This window comes from Chlorocebus sabaeus, chromosome 1 (genome assembly GCF_047675955.1).
Source record: "Chlorocebus sabaeus isolate Y175 chromosome 1, mChlSab1.0.hap1, whole genome shotgun sequence".
Lineage (NCBI taxonomy): Eukaryota > Metazoa > Chordata > Mammalia > Primates > Cercopithecidae > Chlorocebus > Chlorocebus sabaeus.
In genome coordinates, this window is record NC_132904.1 from 56,190,798 (window position 1) to 56,211,756 (window position 20,959).

The 20,959-nt window shown below is 44.1% G+C and overlaps 1 protein-coding gene across 6 annotated transcripts in view; it reads left to right on the top strand.

The window, feature by feature from the left end:
• Nucleotides 1–1,495: 1,495 nt before the first annotated feature.
• TRIM66 (tripartite motif containing 66) overlaps nt 1,496–20,959 on the top strand; it is a 60,464-nt gene continuing 41,000 nt past the window's right edge. For 2 of the 6 annotated variants that reach the window (XM_008007570.3, XM_037999752.2), the window contains exons 1-2: nt 1,498–1,671; nt 20,804–20,907. In XM_008007570.3, the coding sequence (XP_008005761.2) occupies nt 1,614–1,671; nt 20,804–20,907 (162 nt within the window). In that variant the 5' untranslated portion in view covers nt 1,498–1,613. Of the gene's footprint in view, nt 1,672–13,427; nt 14,839–14,935; nt 15,088–20,803; nt 20,908–20,959 lie in introns of those variants that run through there. The other 4 variants (XM_037999754.2, XM_073018635.1, XM_008007578.3 and 1 more) reach the window with 4 other exon arrangements.

Sequence of the window (20,959 nt, forward strand, 5' to 3'; positions counted from 1 at the left end):
GCACTTTGGGAGGCCAAGGCAGGCAGATCACTTGAGTCCAGGAGTTTGAGACCAGCCTGGGCAACATGGTGAAACTCTGTCTACTAAAAATACAAAAAATTAGCCACGTGTGGTGGCATGCACCTGTCATCCCAGTTACCTGTGAGTCTGAGGTGGGATGAGGTGGGAGGATCACTTGAGCCTGGAGAAGTCAAGGCTGCAGTGAGCTGTGACTGTGCCACTGCACTCTAGCCTGGGCCACAGAGTGAGACCCTGTCTCAAAAAAAAAAAAAAAAAAAAAGGCTGGAGTCCCAAATCAGACTGACTTGGATTTGAATTTGGACTCTGCCATTTGCCATCTGTTTTTGTGCGTGACCCAACCTCTCTAAGCCTCTTTCCTCAGCCTGTCCCTCTTGGTTTTATTTAATTTGTAAAAGTGTCTTAACCCCTTTGAAATACAGTATGTAAAGTGCCTGTCATAAACTTGTCAATAATGCAGTTTTCTTCCTTTTTCCAAAATTAAAACTTAGGTCAAGCTTGCCTACCAATAAGGAGAGGCACAGGTCTGGGACACTTTTGAAGGGTTTGTTTGCCTTCAAACAAAAGCAGACACCTCCAGACTTTGTTTTCCACGGCAGAGATGGCTGGACTCTCTTTTTGGTCCCAGGTGAGGAACTGTGGCTGAGGCATGAGCCTCCAGCTCTGGGGAGGAACATGGCCTGGACTTTTGAGTCCTTGTTCTCCGAGGCCCCTCTGGCCTGTACAATATTTTTTTCTGCCCAAAAGAAATAGATCACTCTGCTTTGTGCTTCACTTATAGGGAGTGGAGCTGGCTTGCTCTACACGCTGCTTCTCACCTTAGCATATCAGTGGAAAAGCCCTGGTTCTGGGCATAGGCATGGCTGTGGACATGGGCATGAGCTTTATGGGGCTGCCATTAGTTGGCCAGAAACCCTGCCCTAAGAGTGGACAGATTGAGGCTGTGGTAATGACCTGGTCATTGTGCCCTCACGACCTGCCAGGTGTGGGCCCTCGCCTCCTATCCTGCCAGCATTTGCTCTGTAAGGACTGCTTCCAGGGCTTGATACAGGAGCTAGGGCAGATTGCCAAGGCTCATGAGACTGTTGCAGATGGTAAGTACAAAGGACCACAAGTTCACCTCCCACTACAAAACAGGTCTCTTCCTGTTTCATAGGAACTGAATTTCAGGTGTAGAAAGAATCAGAATTTAAATGCCCAAGGGACACTCATTGCTGAAAGCAATCTTTGGGGGAATCTGTGAGACAGAGCGAATCCTCTTGATGCCTAATATATCTGTTTTGTAAGCTGGAACTTTTCATGTTTGGGATTTCCTTAAATTGGTGGCAGACTAAGAAGCCTGGGAAGGTTTTGATTCAAAGTTTGGCTGCCTCCCCAGATGGAGAGGAGGTGTTCTGACTCACTAAAACTCCAAGGCAGAGAGAGAATGACTGGCCTCCTACGATTAGTCAGGAACAGATTTTGAATAGAATCACACTGACTAGTGAACTATTCAGTATTTAAGCTGCTGCCCAGCAGGGAGGAGCCTGTGTCTTGCTCCAGAATGTCACGTTTCCTAGGAAACAGTCTCATTGGGAACTGTGCAGTCACTGGAGATGGGAACCGCGTGCCTTCATTTTACTATTCTAGCACAGGACATGTCACAGAGGCACAGTGAGTATCCATTGAATGAAATTATGCAGTGAGAAAGTCAAATAAGTTAGCAACACTTAGAAATATCGTGTTGATCTTTTCGGTTTGTTTTATTCTCTGCAGTATTTCCCAAGTGATTTGAAACATGAATCTAGGCTCTCTGTGAGGCATTATAACACTAGTTAAAAATGGGGACTTCCAAAGTGCTGGGATGACAGGCGTGAGCCACCACATCTGGCCCACACTCTTAATTAGTGAAATATTCTCAAGCTGAGGTCCACACACATATTTTCATGAGTTCTGTCCAATAATTTTTTAAAACAAGTGTTTCATTGTGATAATAAAGTTTTAAAAAGTGTAGTCTGGATTATCTACATATTTAAGCCCTCTGAACCCATGTGCAAGCTACCTTGCCTCTCAGAGTCTGCTGAGAGTTTGGAGTACAGGAGAGATATGATCTATTTTGATTTTTTTACATTAATATATGATTTTTAAACATAAACTTAGTTTTTCCTTAATCTTAATTTTAATTAACAAATCTTATTCTCTTTATAAGTGGCATAAATTTTAACAATGCCATTTAAAGGGCCTTTGATTAATATGTGAACTTATTTACAAATTTTGTTGATATTGGCTTTTATAAAATAAAATGTAATTTATTTTCTTTGTAAGTATTCCAGTTATCTAGCAAATAGGCATTCCTAATTACTTAAAGAACTCTTGAAAATCCAGTGAGTTAAATGTATAAATATGGTGAATCACAAATATATCTTAAAAGTTCCAGCATTATAGAAAACCAAATACTTCATGTTCTCACTTATAAGTGGGAACTGAAGATTGAGTACATATGGACACAGAGTTGGGGATAGCAGATACTGGGACCTACTTGAGGGTGGAGGGTGGGAGGAGAGTGAGGGTCAAAAAAACTACATATCAGGCCTTGTGCGGTGGCTCATGCCTATAATCCTAGCACTTTGGGAGGCTGAGGTGGGCAAATCATCTGAGGTCAGGAGTTCGAGACCAGCCTGGGCAACATGGTGAAACCCCATCTGTACTAAAAATGCAAAAATTAGCTGGACATGGTGGCACGTGCCTATAGTCCCAGCTACTTGGGAGGCTGAGGCATGAGAATCACTTGAATCTGGGAGGTGGAAGTTGCAATGAGCCAAGATCACACCACTGCATGCCAGCCTGGGTGACAGAGTGAGACTTTGTTTCAAAAAAAATAAAAAATAAAAACAAAACAAGACAAAACAAAAAACTACCCATCAGGTACTGTGATTATTACCTGGGTGATGAAATAATCTATACACCAAACCGCCCATGACACACAATGTACCTGTATAACAAACCTAAGTATGTACCCCTGAACCTAAAATAAAACTTAAAAGAAACAAATGAGGTGGTCAGGTTTGGTTCAGTTCCAGTGCCGAAGGGCAGAGGAGAGGGTTGATTTCTATGTTAGTGCCTCAGGCTTCATGCTGTGTTACTTAACAATCTCTGATCCTGGCCCCACAGCCCTTGGACAGACCTGGTGCCTGAGTGATAGGTGGCTGCCATTGGGGGCTGTGAATAAAATCCCAAAAAGAGGTTTTTTGTTTTTTTTTTTTTTGAGACAGTGTCTCGCTCTGTCGCCCAGGCTGGAGTGCAGTGGTGCGATCTTGGCTCATTGCAGCCTCTGCCTCCTGAGGTCAAGTGATTCTTCTGCCTCAGCCTCCCAAATAGCTGGGACTACAGGCACGTGCCACCACACCCAGCTAATTTTTGTATTTTTAGTAGAGACAGGGTTTCACCATGTTGGCCAGGCTGGTTTTGAACTCCTGACCTCAAGTGACCTGCCTGCCTCGGCCTCCCAAAGTGCTGGGATTACTGGCGTGAGCCACTGCGCATGGTCCTAAAGGAGTTTTATTAAAATCATGTTGGAAAATGAGGATGCAAGGTATTTGGTACCATTGATTTCAGCAGTATTGACAGTATGAAGGATGGTGCCTGTGACTTTACCATAATTCTTCAGTAATGGTAAATAGCACTGTTGGTATTAGCAGCAATAGGAGATGGCAGTCTCAATACATCAACATAAGGCAGTCTGTGCTTTGGACCAAATGACATTGGGCCTCTGCAGCAGTGGTGGCACCTTTTGCTGGCTTTGGTGATGGTACCCTTCCTGACTATAGGGATTTAAAGATAGTCACAATACTTTTCTGCCACCCATCCCACCAAGAGGTGAAGTCTATTTCTGTTTCCCTTGAATCTGTATTGGTCCTATGACTTACTTTAACCACTGGAATGTGGCAGAAATATTGCTGTGTAACTTCAAAGGCTGGGCCTCAGGAGATCTGCAATGTCTAAGTTTGCTGGTTGGAATATGCCATCTTGGAATCCGGTCTCCGTGCTGTGAGTAAGCCCAAGCAGTCACATGGAGAGTAGAACTGAGGTTTCTGCCTGACAACCAATACCAGTTGCTAGCCATGAGTGAGGCTGTTTTGGACTGGGCCATCCCAGTATCCCAGATGACATCACTGAAGCACAAGAACTACTCAGTCAACCCATGAATCACTGAAAGTAATAAACTTCTGATGTTTTAAGCCATGAAAAAAAAGGTTCCAGCATTGTTGGGTTAATATCTATAATATAAAAAGAACTCCTACAACTCAACAATGAAAAAAAAAACCCTGATTTTAAAATGGGCAAAAGATTTGAATATACATTTCTCCAAAGATGAAGTACAAATAACCAATAAGCCCAAGAAAAAATACCCAACATCACTAATCACTAGGGAAATGCAAATCAAAACCATGATGAGAAACCACCTCATGCCTATTAGGATGGCTATCAAACAAACCAAAAAAATCCCAGAAAATAATAGATGTTGACAAGAATGTAGAGAAATTGGAATACTTGTGCACTGTTGGAGGGAATATAATACAGTGTGGCTGCTATGGAAAATAATATGGTAGTTCCTCAGAAAATTAAAAATCAAATTATCATATGATCCAGTAATTCCACTTTTGGATATATGCTTAAAAGAATTTAAAGTAGGGACTTGAAGAGATATTTGTACACTCATGTTTCTAGCAGCATTATTTGCAATAGCCAAAAGGTAGAAGTAACCCAAGTGTTAATCAACAAATGAATGGATAAACAAAATGTAGTATGTACATATAGTGGAATATTATTCACCTTTAATAAGGAAGGAAGTTCTGACACATGCTACAACATGGATGAAGCTTTAGGACATTATGCTAAATGAGGTAAGCCTGTTATAAAAGGGCAAGTACTGTATGATTCCAGTTACGTGAGATATTTAGAGTAGTCAGCTTCATAGAGATAGAAACTAGAAAGGTGATTTCTAGGGACTGGGGGAATGGGGAGTTGTCGTTTGATGGGTATAGAGTTTCAGTTTGCCCATTTTTTTAATGGGGTTATCATTTGTTATTGTCGAATTGTAGAAGTTCCTTACACATTCTGGATACCAATCTCTTATTAGATATATGATTTGCAAATATTTTCTCCCATTCCGTGAGTTGCTTTTTCATTCTGTTGATAGTGTCCTGGGATGTACAAAGTTTTAAATTTTCATGAAGTCCAACTTATCTATGTTTTTTATTGTTGTTGTCTGTGCTTTTGGTGTCACATTCAAGAAATCATTGCCAAATCCAATGTCATAAATATTTTCCCCTTTGTTTTCTTCTAGGAGTTTTATAGTTTTAGCTCTTAAATTCAGGTCTTTGATCTCACTTAAGATTTTTAACGTGAACGAATTATGCATGTGTCAAGGCTGTGTGACTCTAAAAGGAGAACATTAAATTCATATATATAGTCTGGGTGCTGTGGTGGCTCACGCCTGTAATCCCAGCACTTTGAGAGGCCAAGGCAGGTGGATCACCTGAGGTCAGGAGTTCAAGACCAGCCTGGCTAACATGGCGAAACCCTGTCTCTACTAAAAATACAAAAAAAAGTTGCTGAGTTTGATGGCAGGTGCCAGTGGTGGCAGATACTAGCTACTCGGGAGGCTCAGGCAGGAGAACCACTTGAACCCAGGAAGTGGAGGTTGCAGTGAGCTGAGATCGCGCCACTACACTCCAGCCTGGGCGACAGAGTGAGACTCCATCTGTCTCTCTCTATACATATGACAGTTACCTGGATCATAATATTTGTTGCCAAGTTATTCTAATTGCAATGAAGAATAAAAACCAAAAGCTTTGGTGTCAGTATATTTGGCCATCTGAGTGTCATTCCTGATCTGCCTGCCATTACTAGTTGTGTAAAAACCAAGAGGTTTTTTTTTTGCCTGTAAAATGAGGTTAATGGTGATAGTTACTAACTCATAGGACTGTTGTAAAGATTATATGGGGACATATACATAAAGCCTTCTGTAGTATGCCTCATTTATAGAAAGTAAGAAATGTTAAAAAAAAAAAAAAGTGCTGTTATTAGAAGTTAAGAAGATGTAAATAGGGGAAAAAAGCCTGTTAGATGGAAACATGCTTAATTTGGAACCAGAGGGGCAATTTCTCATATAATATGTGTACTATGTGGCATCTTATATTCTTTTCTTTTTTTTTTTTTTTTTTGGAGGTGGAGTTTTGCTCTTGTTGCCCAGATTGGAGTGCAATGGTGTGATCTTGGCTCACTGGAACCTCCGCCTCCCGGGTTCGAGCAATTCTCCTCCCTCAGCCTCCCGAGTAGCTAGAATTACAGGTGCCAACCACCATGCCCGGCTAATTTTTTTGTATTTTTAGTAGAGACGGGATTTCGCCATATTGGCCAGGCTGGTCTGGAACTCCTGACCTCTGGTGATCCACCCACCTCGGCCTCCCCAAGTGCGGGGATTACAGGAGTGAGCCACTGTGTCTGGCTTCTTATATTCTTTAGTAGGTCTGATGGTCTGGCTAGGCCATGGTTACCTTCCACATTTGCATTTATGGGTAAAAAGTTGAATAAACTTCCTCTTTTTTTATTTTTTTGAGACGGAGTCTTGCTCTGTTATCCAGGCTGGAGTGCAGTGGCGAGATCTTGGCTCACTGCAAGCTCTGCCTCTCGGGTTCGTGCCTTTCTCCTGCCTCAGCCTCCCGAGTAGCTGGGACTACGGGCGCCCGCCACCACACCTGGCTAATTTTTTTGTATTTTTAGTAGAGACAGGGTTTCACCGTGTTAGCCAGGATGATCTCGATCTCCTGATTAATGATCTGCCCGCCTCGGCCTCCCAAAGTGCTGGGATTACAGGTGTGAGCCACCGCGTCTGGCCTAACTTCCTATTTATTACTTGGAACTATTAGGACCCTATGTGGTGTGGTATTTGTTGGTTTGTATGTCTGTCTCTCCCTCATGGATATTTATTGACTACTATGTGCCAGGCTGTATGGCATTTAGGGTACAGAGATGGAAAGACAGAGCCCGCCGGGCGCGGTGGCTCAAGCCTGTAATCCCAGCACTTTGGGAGGCCGAGACGGGCGGATCATGAGGTCAGGAGATCGAGACCATCCTGGCTAACCCAGTGAAACCCCGTCTCTACTAAAAAATACAAAAAATTAGCCGGCCGTGGTGGCAGGCGCCTGTAGTCCCAGGTACGTGGGAGGCTGAGGCAGGAGAATGGCATGAACCCAGGAGGCGGAGCTTACAGTGAGCTGAGATCCGGCCACTGCACTCCAGCCTGGGCGACGCAGCGAGACTCCGTCTCAAAAAAATAAAAATAAAAAAAATTAAAAAAAAAAAGAAAAGACAGAGCCCTTGACTTCAAGGAGCTCATAGTCTATGAATGACAGCCAAATAAACGGGTGATAATAATACAGTGAGGAGCAGATTGTTTAAAGTTCAAGTAAAGGATCAATAACTCTGGTAAGTTCTCCATGTACTAGGACTGGCAGATATCAGTTGCCCACTGAATATTTTCTGAAGGATCAAAAGAATGGCTCCCAAATCAGCTGTCTGATGAAAGGCAGAGCTGTCACCTATCTCTGGCTAGCCTAGTGAAATACCCAATACCTGAACTTAGATTTCTGGTCTGTAGTTTGAGAAGCCATGTTTGGAGAGAGTTTTTAGTAAAGTCACTTTGTCCAGCAGAGTAGGAACACAGGCTTTCCGGAAAGTTTATCCTCTTTCTGTGAATCTGGGCAGAAATCTGTATTTGTTTTTTTTGTTTTTTTTTTTGTTTTTAAAGTAAAATGTGGGAGCCGGTAGAGGGATGGCAGGGGAGGCAGATAGAGGCTGAGGAATAAACAGTTTCCTAGCTTCAATGCCTCCAACCGGATGGAGCCACACTGCATGGGGCCAAGTTCATTTCCGTAAACCTGTTTCTCCTGCTTCCTGGGCAGAGCCGAGCAGTTGCTATGTTGAATGGAAGAAGGGCTGTGCCTGGGCTCAGGGTCTGTCGATCTGGTTTTCGGCTCTAATTCCTCAACAGAGCCTCCCCAGGCCTGTACTCCTGCTCTGGGGCTTGGAACTGAGGGGATGGCATGAGGTAGGCATCTTCCTATTCATCCAGATGGTGCCTTTCATGTCTGTAACCCTGCAACCCAACACAGAACATGATGCAGGAGAGGAGGTCTTAAGTGAATATTTATTGAATAAATGACTTAATAAAGCCTGAGTAGAAGGCTTTTTTCACTTGTGATACAGTCCCTTTTTGTTCTTCAAGTGGGAGGTACAAAACACATTTATCAAGCAGACACTGTAGAGGCATTATCTTTTGTAAACTCCACAGCAGCCTTATAAAGGGGGTATTAGTACTCCCATTTTATAGATGAAAAATATGAGGATTGGGGTACTTATAGACAACTACTTGGTATATTTATTAACAACTACTGCCTGGTAAGGTCAAATTCAGGTTCACCTGTCTTCAAAGCTTGTGATCAACATCGTGGCACTTTGCTCAGGGGGAGAGTCCATACTCAGTTAGAATACCAAACTGATGAGGAGATTCCACGGAGAATCTTTGAAGAAAGAACAAACTCTGCAGCCTGAGCCAGCAAATATAAATATTTTTTAATTAAAAAAGTGTTTAACTGACATGTAAAACTGTGTATTTACAGTATACAACATGATGTTTTGAAGTATAAATACATTGCAGAATGACTAAATCTAGCCGGTTAACATACACATCACTTCACATAATTATCATTTTGGTGGTGAGAACACTCTACATCCATTCTCCTGGCATCTTTCAAGCATACAATATATTATTAACCACACTTATCATGCTGTACAATGAATCTCTTGAACTTATTCCTGCTGTCTAACTTGGATTTTTGTATCCTTTGACCAACATCTCCCTAACTACCCTTGCCCCCTGCCAACGACTCTAGACCCTGGTAGCCGCTTTTATACTGTCCACTTTTATGAGATCAGTTTTTTTTAGATTCCACATGAGTGAGCTTATACAATATTTGTCTTTCTGTGCCTGGCTTATTTCACTTACAATATGCTGTAGATACAACCATGTTGTCACAAATGACAGGTTTTCCTCTTCTTTTTTTTTTTTTAATGGTTGAATAGTATTGTGTATATATATATATCACATTTTCTTTATCCATTTGTCAGTAGACACAGGTTGATTCCCTGTCCTGGCTATTGTGAATAATACAGCTATGAACATGGGAGTGCAGGTATGTCTCTGATATGCTGATTTCATTTTCTTTGGAAATACAGTAGTCCCCCTGCATCCAAGGTTTTGCTTTTCAAGTTTTTAGTTACTCACAGCCTGAAAATATTAAGAGATTTTGTGGGGGGTGGAGGGGGGAAGACAGAGAGAGAGCGCGAGCACAGAGGCTGCATTCATGTTGTTTTTATTACAGTATATTCTTATAATTGTTCTATTTTATTATTAGTTATTGTTAATCTCTTACTTTGCCTAATTTACAAATTAAACTTTATCATAGCTATGTATACATAGGAAAAATATTGTATATATAGGGTTTGGTACTATCCACTGTTTCAGGCATCTTGGAATGTACCCTCCATGAATAAGGGGGGACTACTGTATACTCAGTATTTGAATTGCTGGATCAAGCGCAAATCTTTAATTAATACAGCCACAGCCGAGTTGAGATTCTCCCCAGCAACTAGAAAAATGGGTCTGCATCACCTCTCAGGCACTGAGGAGACCAGCTGGGCGAGATCTTCAAAAGCTAATGATGGGGACCAGAGCAAAGTTAGGAGTGTGGTGAGAATACAGTGGCTTAGCCATGAAGTGCGATGACTGGGTACAGAAATGCTAGCTGTTGAAATTGGATTTTCTCAGTCAATGAGAATATCTACTTGGGGCTATTTGCTTTTGTGGCTAATTAAAAATGGTCCCAGGTCAAATTCTATCTGGAAAGTTGGCCATTGAGTACCAAAATGATACTTTAAGTAAATGTAGTAAGCTCTGAAGGGAGCTAACATCCCTGAAACTAACTCTTACCATATGCTGGCTCTGTCTTCAAGGTTCTCAGGGTTGCTGTGGTTTTATTTGTCATTTTAGGAAAGGGAAGAGGGAATTAATTGGATATTTCCTTCCCCGTGCGAGGAAAAGGAACATTACTTAATTTTTCTCTTCAAATCAATTAAAAGACAAATCATGGCTGGAAGACTTTGATACTGAGATGCAGATTCCAGAATCTACTTGTTTAATATCTTATTTTTCCCATTTTCAAAGTTGGGGATGTAGCTGGAAGTCACAGACTCTAGAGCTCACCTGGACTCTAGCACTAATAGATTGGGCAATCCTAGGCCCTTTCTGGCTTTCAGGGCTAGACTTAATGAGATTTAAGAACACCAAATTGCTACCGTAGCCCCATGCTTCTTGAAGCTAGTGAAGGGTGACAGCATCGCCCAAACACTACTAATGCTGAAAGGAGGAGCAATCACGGTCCCTCGTTGGACAGGCCTTGGGACTTTAGGAATATCCAAAGAGAGGGAACTGATGCAAGATGCTACAACCTTAGAGTCAGAGAGGGAAATGATGCTTATCTTAATGAGCAGCTCAGCTGGAGGGGCTCTGATGGTCTTGGGTGGGAATGGGAGGCAGGGGGTGAGATCTCAGCTATAGGAGCCTGGGAGGTGGGTGACTATTCTTTGCTCATTCCAGGTGCTGCAGTGTGTCCAGCCTTTTGAGGTCTGTTGTGGGCAGTGACTCAAGTCTCCCAGGTGGAGGGCAGGCTACTGAGCTGGGTGTGCAGCAGGTACAGAAGCTAAAGCCCGGAGCCCTATCAGTGGAGTGGCTTTTTAGTTCATGAACAGTTTCCTTACCTTAATTAGCTCTCTAGGGCCCTGGGAGTAGCACTGGCACTCCAGAACAGGACCCATTACTGGGAGAGCAATTCCCCCAGTAATGGAAAGGAGGCAGGCTGTGTGTTGGGGGAGGTGCTTGCTGCTGCCAGTGCTGCTTGGAAGGCTATAGCTAGAACAGATTTGCTGAGGGAGGGAGCTCGAGATGGCTGTGATGGATGGATGAGATCTTCGAGGGGCCTCTTGTCTGCTGGAACTTTCTGATTTAAGGGGGAGCAGTTAAGGTTGAGTGCTGTGGAGGCCAGGAGGCAGGGAAGGCCCTTAAACTCCAACCCCTCACTGCATAGATGAAGCATCAGGAGTCCAGGAAGGGCTAGGATCCTGCTGAAAACCACATGGTCGGTTACTTGCAGAGCCAGGAAAAAAATCCAACTCCCTTGCCTGGCAGTCCAGGGCTTTCCGGGACTTGAGGGCCAGTAGAAACTACAGACCCAGAATAGGATGCTGCCCTTGGTTCCCCAACTGTCTCTCTCTCTCCAGGCCCAGCTGGAAAAGGGATCAGTGGCTTAGCATGGAGCATGTCAGTGCATCAGTTTTTGCACTGACTCTTAAGATTTGGGATGAAAATAGACAGAGGTGCTACCTGGGTCAGTGAGGGTCTATCAAATGAAATGAGCCTAGACTTCATCCTACCTGTACTTTTTGCATTATACTGTGGGTACTTTCTTGGCACAGAAAGCCTGTTTCACAGCCAGGTGGTTCCTAGGAGCATGGGCTCTGAAGGCTGTGGATCATGCATCCATCTCCAGCCCCAGCCAGTCACCTGGCTTTCATAGCCAGATTCTGACTCTTGGCTCAGATTGGCTGTCTGGCTCTTCCTCACAGTCCCTGGATACCTGCCTGACCTCAGCTTATTCCCTATTCTTTCCAATAGTGATATTTTTCCTGACCTCACTTCACTTATTGCCACTGTGGTTATGCTCTAGCTTTGACCCTGATCACTCCCTCTGACTCCGGGACTGCACTTCTAGCTACCCAAAGGCTTCCAGTTGCTTGCAGTTTAAAATGGACACTTAGCATGGCCTCCAAGTCTTTTCTTAATCTGGTTCCAAACTAATGTTATAGTCTCATCAGTCATTTATCTATATGTTCTAGCCTTACAAGACTTTCCAAAGAGGCCTCACACTTTCATATCTGTAATTCTCCGTTTATAATGTTCCTTCCTCCTGAAATGCCTTTTCTTGCTTGAAACATCCTACACAAACTTGAAGGTCCAGCTCAGATGCAACCCAGTTATCAGAACTAGAGTTCACGAAGATGGACATGGGCTTGGAAACAAGCAAAATCCCCTTAATCAGAATTAAACCCCAAAGGGTGAGGCTAGCACAATTTAAGGAGCTGTTGTTTTAGGCCAGATGTCATAAACTTTCTGCACAGGGCTAGATAGTAAATATTTTAGGCTTTGTGGGTCATACGGTCTCTGTTCCAACTACTCAGCTCTACCATTGTAGCAGAAAAGCGGAAGGCAGTCATAGACAATATGGAAATGAATGGGCATTACTGTATTCTTTATTTACGAGAGCAGGCAGTTTATGGCTTTCTGACCCCTGTTTTAGGTTCTGTCTGGGGAAATTGGGTGGTTTGAATCTGTGGGTGACACCAAGTAGGAATAGCTGTGCAGGAACCAGGCAGAATCAGAAAAATATGCAAGGGACTCCCAGGTAGGGAATAGTGTTAGGATGAGGCACATGGAGGGGAGGGGAGGGCAAATATTAGAAACAGGAGGGAGTTAATTTTGGCTGGAATATGGGATGCTTGAAAGAGAGAAGTATGGATTCTGTTCAGAAAGGAAACTTAGGGCCAAATTGTGAAGGATCTTGATTAAGCTATTCTGTGGACAGTGGGGAGCCATTGAAAGTTTTTGATCAGTATAATATGGTCACATCTGTACTTTGGAATATGATCAAAGTCATTCTGACTGGTTGTGGTGGCTCACACTTGTAATCCGAGCACTTGAGGAGGCCAAGAGGGGAGGATCTCTTGAGGTCAGGAGTTCAAAACCAGCCTGGGCAACAGAGTAAGGCCCTGTCTCTACAAAAAATAGAAAATGAAAAATAAATTAGCTGGGTGCACACCTGTAGTCCCAGCTGCTTGGGAGGCTGAGGCTGCAGTGAGCCATAATCATGCCACCACACTCCAGCCCGAGTGGCAGAATGAAATGCTGTCTCAAAATAAACAAAAAAAACCAAAGACAAACAAACAAGAAAAAAACATATTCATACTGGCCCAGTGAGAAGAACGACTGGAGGAGATAGGACTGGATACAGGAAGACCTGCTGTACTACTGCAGTTGTCCAGGCCATTGGTTCCTGATTGCTGGGCTTTGAACCAGTGCTGGTCTGAATGCCTAAGAATTGTTTGTGATGCTTACTAAAAATACAGATTCCCAGTCCTACATCCACACACAAGAGATTTGGGTTTGGTAGATTCAGGATTTCTAACAAGCTCTCCAGATTTGGGCATCACTGGTCCAGGCAAGGCAGAATGAAGCCTGATCTTAAGAGGGCAAGGATGCCAGAGAAAGGAAGGCATAGATAACATGGGATTTGGCCACTGCTCTCTTCCTCCTGTTACCTACCTCTGTTCATGACAGCCCTCCACTTGACTCTTTGTTCTTCACACGCTACCACTAGCCCCAACATCCTAATTTGCTTATGTCCTGTCAATTCTCTTTGAAATGAGTCTTCTGTTGCTTTTTTCCATTTCTACCCTCATTTAGGGTCCCATTAATGCTCAACTACCCTGACCTCCCTGTGTCCAGTCCATCAAGATAATCATAAAGCCCAGCTCAGTCACTCTCCAGAAGTTTTTTGGGCTGCCTTTTATTTTAGGATGAAGGTCAAGCTCCTGAGCTTAGCATTCAGTTTCCTTCAGGAGCTTACTCTCCTGCCAGTCTTTCCAAGCATGTCCCTGCCACTCCCCCTCATCTGGTTGCTCTGTGCTTTTGAAATTGTGCTGTACTTGTAGCCTTGCCCCATCCTAATGTCTCCTCCAGTCAACCCTGTTCATCCTTCCCTTTTTCCCTCTCTGCTTGTGTGTGACTGGATCTTCCTGGTGGGTAGAGTTAGCTGCCCAGGGAGAACCCCCACGACCTTTTTGCATCATAAATGTGTGTCTTCTCCATCCGAAGTCCTAATCCTCTGCTTGTGACGGACAATTGGTCACTATGGCAACTGACTGTGACGTCACAGGATAAGGACTTCAGGTGAAGTGGCAGGAGCAGGTGAGTATGTAGGAGACAGATTTCAATGTCTGTTGAAGGCCCCCCCACACCCTCCTTCAGTGCCGGGGGCATGGAGGGATATCTTGGGCTCCTGCTGTTTTTTAAAATGATGCGGTGAGAGTGTGTGCCTGGCATCTGCGTGCTGCAGCAGTGTGGGGCTGACAGAGTGTGTCAACTTGAGCTCTGGCTGTGCAGGCACCGCTGCTGCGTGAGCCTGTTATTCCATTCTGGATTGCTATTTTGATACCCAGATTGCATCATTCTTCCTACGTATAAACAGGGGGTCCCCAGGGCCCTGCAGCTACTCACTTCTCCACCAACACTGTTGTTGTGATGAGCTCTATTTAAATGAGCTGCCGGATCGGGGCAGGTTCCAGCCACACATGAGCACTGTCATTTTGGGGAACATGGAGGGCTGAAGGATTTTTGGATGGAGTCCTAAAAGGCTGAGAGTGCTGTCTCCCGAGCTGTGCAGAGAGCGACAGAGCTAGTTCCTGAAAGTTGAAAATGTCATTTTCTTCCTTCTGAGCTTCTATTCCAAGGCACCCAGAGGATTAGGAAGGAGATGCAGCTAGGAAAAGAGTCGCCTCTTTGAGGTCTCCCTCTTGCTGTTCAGTTTGGGAAAATTGCTGCAGAGCCTTCGAGATAAACAGAAACAGGAGGAGTCAACCAAGCTCTTTCCTGCAGGAGTATCTCAGGTGAGCTAGAGAAATGCAGCCCTGGCTGAGGATGCGTCAGAGAAAGGAGAAGATCCAGGCTGCTCCCCTTACCCTATCCAGTATCCATTCCCTGAGGCTTAGGCCTTGCAGCCCGGCTGGCTACAGCATGCAGGGTGGGTGTTCCTGGGTGCTTGGTAAGCACCATCCTCTGGACCTGTGGTGGTCTCACCTGTTGCTCCTCTGACTTCTATCCCAGGTGTTGCTCTAATCACGGCATCAGGGCCACAGGTAAGCCTGCTGGCAGCTGGGGCAGAAGCAGCAGTCACTTTAGGGGTGACTTGGATAAAAATTTGTCTTTCTAGCAGGGACTGGGTATTTGGGGATGGGGTGCAATATGTTTCTTGAAGGTGGTGCTGCTCTGAGTGGTGGGTTGGAGGAAGCCTTCAGGGGCTGTGTGGTGGGGGCCTTAGCTGGTGCTAAGTGGGCTGGGGCTGCTCAGGGGTGGGAGGGCAGAACTGTTAGTGAGGATGTCCAGCCTGCCAGAGGATACAACTAGAGTGTTTTTTCTCATTGCTTAGCATCTGACAGAGGCATAGGGAGGTAGAGAATCTTACCTGTGGCTACAGAGGTAATTAGGGACTGCTTAGTGGTTCACAGTATCACCTATGTTATACAAGGGCCATGTGATTTTAGCTAAGCTCCTCCCTGTCTTTGGGCCTCCATGTCATCTTATGTGTGGTGGGGAATTGCCTGGATGAACAGTGAAGCTCTGTCCAGCTTTGGGTCTACAGGTTGGAACTAGCAGAGGAGCATCAGGCTCCTCCAGTGGATGCTATTGCTCTGTTGGAATCAGAGCTTGGACCCCAGCTTCTAGTTGCCTGGAGCCCTGGGCAAGAGCTGTGGAATGAAGGGCTTCCTAACGCTCAGAGGATTGCTTAGCATTGGTCTCAGGCTTATGTGACGTATGTGTTCTTGCTTGGTGACCTAAGCTGACCCGATACCAGCTTTTTAAGACCTCTTTGGGATTTCTCTCCTCCCCTACCTCCCTGGTGTCCACGTTGCCTTGGCCCTGCTGTTCATGTCTGAAAGGTAGACTACCCAGTGTGGGCCCAACTTCCTTGCTGCCTCACTAAGGCCTACGCTCAGTGCATGTTCTAGGTCCCAGCAGCAGTCCTTGTAGTGCCAAACCTCAGGCTGCACTCTAGGTCTGCTTATGGGTCCTGCAGTTGAGCTGGGAGTCTGGCTCCCAACTCAGTGCCAATCCCCAGGTACAGGAGTATCAGGTCACTACCTGTCTGTTGGGAATCTGCCCTTTTCTCTGCCAGAGGGGAACTACATCACAGCTGAATTCAGAGTCTTTCTTAACTTCTTAGTCTCTTTTTATTATTATTATTATTATACTTTAAGTTCTAGGGTACCGTGCAGGTTTGTTACATATGTATACATGTGCCATGTTGGTGTGCTGTACCTATTATTAAAACTCGTCATTTACATTAGGTAAATGACAAGTTAATGGGTGCAACTGGGTAAGCGTGCCTTTCTCAGTTGCATGATATAGTAGACAGCTATCAGGCTCAGCCACAGGGGAAGGGGGTGCTCTCTCATAGGTGCTGTGTCTCAAACTTGGTTGTACATTGTTTTCACCTGGAGAATTTTTTACACATGTAAAGTGCCTGGTTCAGAGAGTGGTGGTGTACAGATGAAAATGTGTCCCACACCTCTCAAGGACCAGAAGTGTTTGCACTTGTGACAGATGGACTAAATGTCCTCCACTTTCAGAGCTGCTCTCCTAGGCTCCTAAGTTCTCAGGAGCACCTCTGGTGTCTGTGACTTCCTGATTCTGGAGGCAGAAGCCCCACATCTCATGGGGGATAATCATGTGGACTTGGGGCCCTGTCTCTATATTTCTCAGAATCAGTGTTCTTGTATGTGAAATACAAGAGTAGGGCTGTCGTTTGAATAATAATTAACCAAATAAAATGGAAAAAAGCATGATATCTAAATAACATTTTATGTACAATGTGATTTAAATATGTATTTATAACTAAATTAATATTAAATATTGTTAAGTAGATGTTTGGTTATACACAGCTCTAAGAGTTGATATATGCCAATTGTCTAAAGTAAAACTTTACTTTGATATCTTCATTGAAAGATGGAGAATCTCTTTAAAAAAAATAAAAAGTCAAGGTTGACACAGCTTGATGGGGTTAGGGACCTTCTGAGGGAAGAGAAGAATTTCTGGACAAAGGTGTTGTGACACAAAGAGAGCGCATGTCCTTTGGGTCCACTCTGGGGCCCGCAGCCTCCCTGGGACAGTGCCTGCACCACTGTGATGATTCTCCATCTCTGCTCTTTGCTGCACAGCCCCTGTTGGAGGGCTGATCTCTTAAATCCAGGATTTCTTTCAACTACAAGCTTGTTCCCTGACTTTCTGACCAGGATGATAGCCAGGGTGCTATTTGGCTCTCTGTTCTTTCCCATCTTGCCCAGGATAATATTTCTTTTTCTTTAATTTCTTTTTTAATTTTTAATTTTTAATTTTTTTTTTTTTTTGAGGCAGAGTCTCACTCTGTCACCCAGGCTGGAGTGCAGTGGCGCAATCACGGCTCACTGCAAGCTCCGCCTCCTAGCTTCAAGCAATTCTCCTGCCTTGGCCTCCCGAGGCTGGGATTACAGGGTGCTCCCCACCATGCCTGGCTAATTTTTGTATTTTTAGTAGAGACTGGGTTTTGCTATATTGGCCAAGCTGGTCTCAAACTCCTGACCTCAGATGATCCTCCTGTCTTGGCATCCCAAAGTGTTGGGATTACAGGTGTGAGCCACTGGGCCTGGCTTCCAGGAGAAAAAAACGCCTGGCTGCTGTAGGCAGAGTAAATGGGTTGGATAATTTGTACTTCCCTGCATTCCTATTCCCCTCATTTTAATGGTGTAGAAAGTAAGATAATTGCTTGAACCCAGGAGGGAGAGGTTGCAGTGAGCCGAGATTGTGCCACTGCAGTCCACCCTGGGTGACAGAGCGAGACTCCATCTCAAAAAAAAGAAAAAAAAAAAGGAAATGCAGTCCTCATTTACCATCATCGACTAGATTCTTAGAAACTGTGATTTTAAGCAAAACAATGTACAGCAGGTCCTTAAGTAGACATCCTTTTGTTATAACATTGATGAAAAAAAAAAGTTTCATTTTACGTCATCGTGCTTAAAGTTGACGTTTCCAAGAACCTATCAGTGATGTTAAGTGAGGACTTACTCTATAATTCAATCTGCTAAAAACCAGGTAATATCCTTTAATACCAACTGTGGTTTATTTTTGTATGCAGACATATGAACAGGTATTTGAAAGGCAATGTGATATTTGTTGTACTAGAAGGATGTTCAGGGTGCTGTGGGAACCCAGAAGAGGGACTAATTAACTAATCCTGGGGGAAATTAACCCTGCTTCTCAAAGGTGGAACATTTGAACAGGTATGAAAAGATGAATAGGAGTTTATCTGAAAAGGAGAGGGGCAAGAAAGAGTATTTCAGGAAGAGGAAACAGCATTTTTCACAGACACAGAGTCAGGCAAAAGTTTGGTGTATTCAAGAGATAGCAGAGATATTGGGCATGGCAAAAACACAGGGTGTATGGCAGGCAAAGCTAAAGATGAGATTAGAGAGAGGTAAGGTTAATTTGCAAAGGGCATGGAATGCCAAGCTGAGGACTTTGGCTTTAAGGCCAAGGGAGCAGAGGATGTGTGATGAGGCCTTCTTTGACCTATTAAGTTCTTTCTCTTTTTTCATTCTGCTCATGAGGCCATGTTACAGTGACTGATGTTTGGGCATCTGGTACCAGGAAAGTCTTGTGGATGTTGTTTTCAACGATTAGAGCAGCATTTCTGTCCTGGGCGTAGAGGAGGAGGCCTCCCCAGGGTGAACCAAGTGGAAGGGAGGGACAGTAGCCTTATTCCCCTGGATGATGTCACCTGTGGAGAGCATCCTTCTTCACCTCTGGCCATTGTTCTTGACAGGCGGGAGAATATGCAGGACATTCCAGATGCAATCCTGTCATTAACACTCATGGCTCTGCAAAGACTCAGAAAGTTTTTCTTTCTTCCTTTTTTTTTTTTTTTTTTTTTTTGGTGGGGTGAGGGAGTATTAAACTATTATTTTTCATGATTTTGTGGATTTTGATTTCCCGGGATGTATCAATTAGCTTTTACTGCATAACAAGCCACCTCTAAACTTAGTAGTTAAAATAACTAAACTTTATTTAGTTTATGATTCTACAGTTTGGCTGTTTGGGCTGGGATTCTCTGGGTAATTCTTCTGGTTTGGCCTGGGCTTAAATAATTATGACTGTGTTCACTCTTGCATCTGTGTTCAGCTAGTGTGTTAGTTGGGGCTAGCTGGTCTATGATGGCCTCAGGTGGGATGCCTGAGACAACTGAGATCTCTCTCTGCATGCTCTCTCATCTTCCAGCAATCTCAATGCCAGGTTAGATTTTTCACATGGCAATCTTAGAGTTCTAAGAACAAGAGCAGAATTATATAAGGCCACTGAGGCCTAGGCTTGGAGAACTTGTCACTTTTGCTGCATTCTGTTGGCCAAAGAAAGTCACAAAGAAAGTCACGAGCTTAGATTCAAAGGGTGAAGGGTCCTACCTCTTTTAAAAATTAAAAACTCATCACTGACTTGAAGCTCATGGAGAGTCTTACCTTTTGATGGTAGGATTGCAAGGGTATGGATGCAGGGAAGGGAAGAATTTGTGGCCATTTTTTGAATCTACCAGTCAAACTAACTTTCATCACCAGAGAGTTGATAATTGAGTTTATTGCATTACTGTGAATAGGATATGAGGAATCTTTTGAATCCAAAGTCAACATTCATGGAGGACCATGTGATTTCTGAAGTTTTATCTAATTTAATCTGCACAGCAACTCTTATTTTCCCTATTTTACATATGAAGAAAGTGGGGCACAGAGCAATTAAGTGAGATTGTTTTGCCCAAGGTCATTGGCTGGTAAACCTGGTATTTGGGCTTACATTTGTCTGACTATAAGTCTGGAGCAACTGCCATTATATCCATCTTCCATATTTTGAAGAGATGAGACAGAGGAGATTGTAGTGGGACTGCTGCATTCACTGCCATAGCAAACCCCTTTCCAGATCACCCTCATCCCTGGACGCAGGTACCTTGCCCTACTCCAGAGGCTCATTTTCTTGTTCCCAGTAGGTTGACTGCTCTTGGGGTGGGCCAGCAGAATCACTGTGGTCTCCAGGATGGGAGTCTTTTGCTGCTTTTATGGTCCAGAAGCCCACTATGCTGAAGAATGTGTTAGAGACGGGTATATTTCTCTGGGGAGAGATTGTAGGTCAAGCTGTTCATAGGTAAAATATACATATATATGTTGCATCCAACATGGACTATGGGGAGAAAGCCCTCCAAAAGACCTCTGAGCCTCAGAGGCAGACTGACTGGTATATGCTGTCTAAGAGAAAAATACCTCCTAGATGAGCAGGCAGAGAGGGCTTGCCTTTCTCTGACTAAAGCCTTCTGGAAGCTGTAGCTTTGAGATCTTCCAAATCATCCTGCTATGTGGTAACTGTAATGACCTGGAGCTGTGCCTCTAACTAAACTGACTCCCTGGATCTTGGCTAGTGATGGGAGCTGTGCTCTCAGGGATGTGGAATGCGGAATGGGAGCAGCAAGAAGGCACCTGATTGTCAGAACCAAAGCAGGGTTGGGCCTGTAGTAGCATGGCTTATGGGGTGGGGAGGAAGGTAGGACCAGGTAAAGACAAGAATGTGAGGAGACCAGTTGGTCTGTAGGGAAGGCCCCAATGGGTTGGTGATGTTCAGGGTACCCACATAGTAAATGCGGGCTATGGCATCAAATGTAGTTCATTTTGGCAGACATGGGTATTGCCACGTATCTTGGTGTTGTGTATTAGAAAGCCCCATGTCCAGGCCTTAGGTATAATCAGCCATGTTGTTCTGACTCTGCTATCTTTCTTTCTTGCACAGAGCTCATCTCCTGTCCTGGGTGTGAACAAGTATATCTTACCAGGGATGTAACTGAACATTTTTTTCTGCAGTGTGTTCCTACTGAGCAACCCAAGATGGCCAGGGTAAGTCAGGGCAAGGAAAGAAGCAGCTGATCTGTTTCTGAAATCTGTGAGG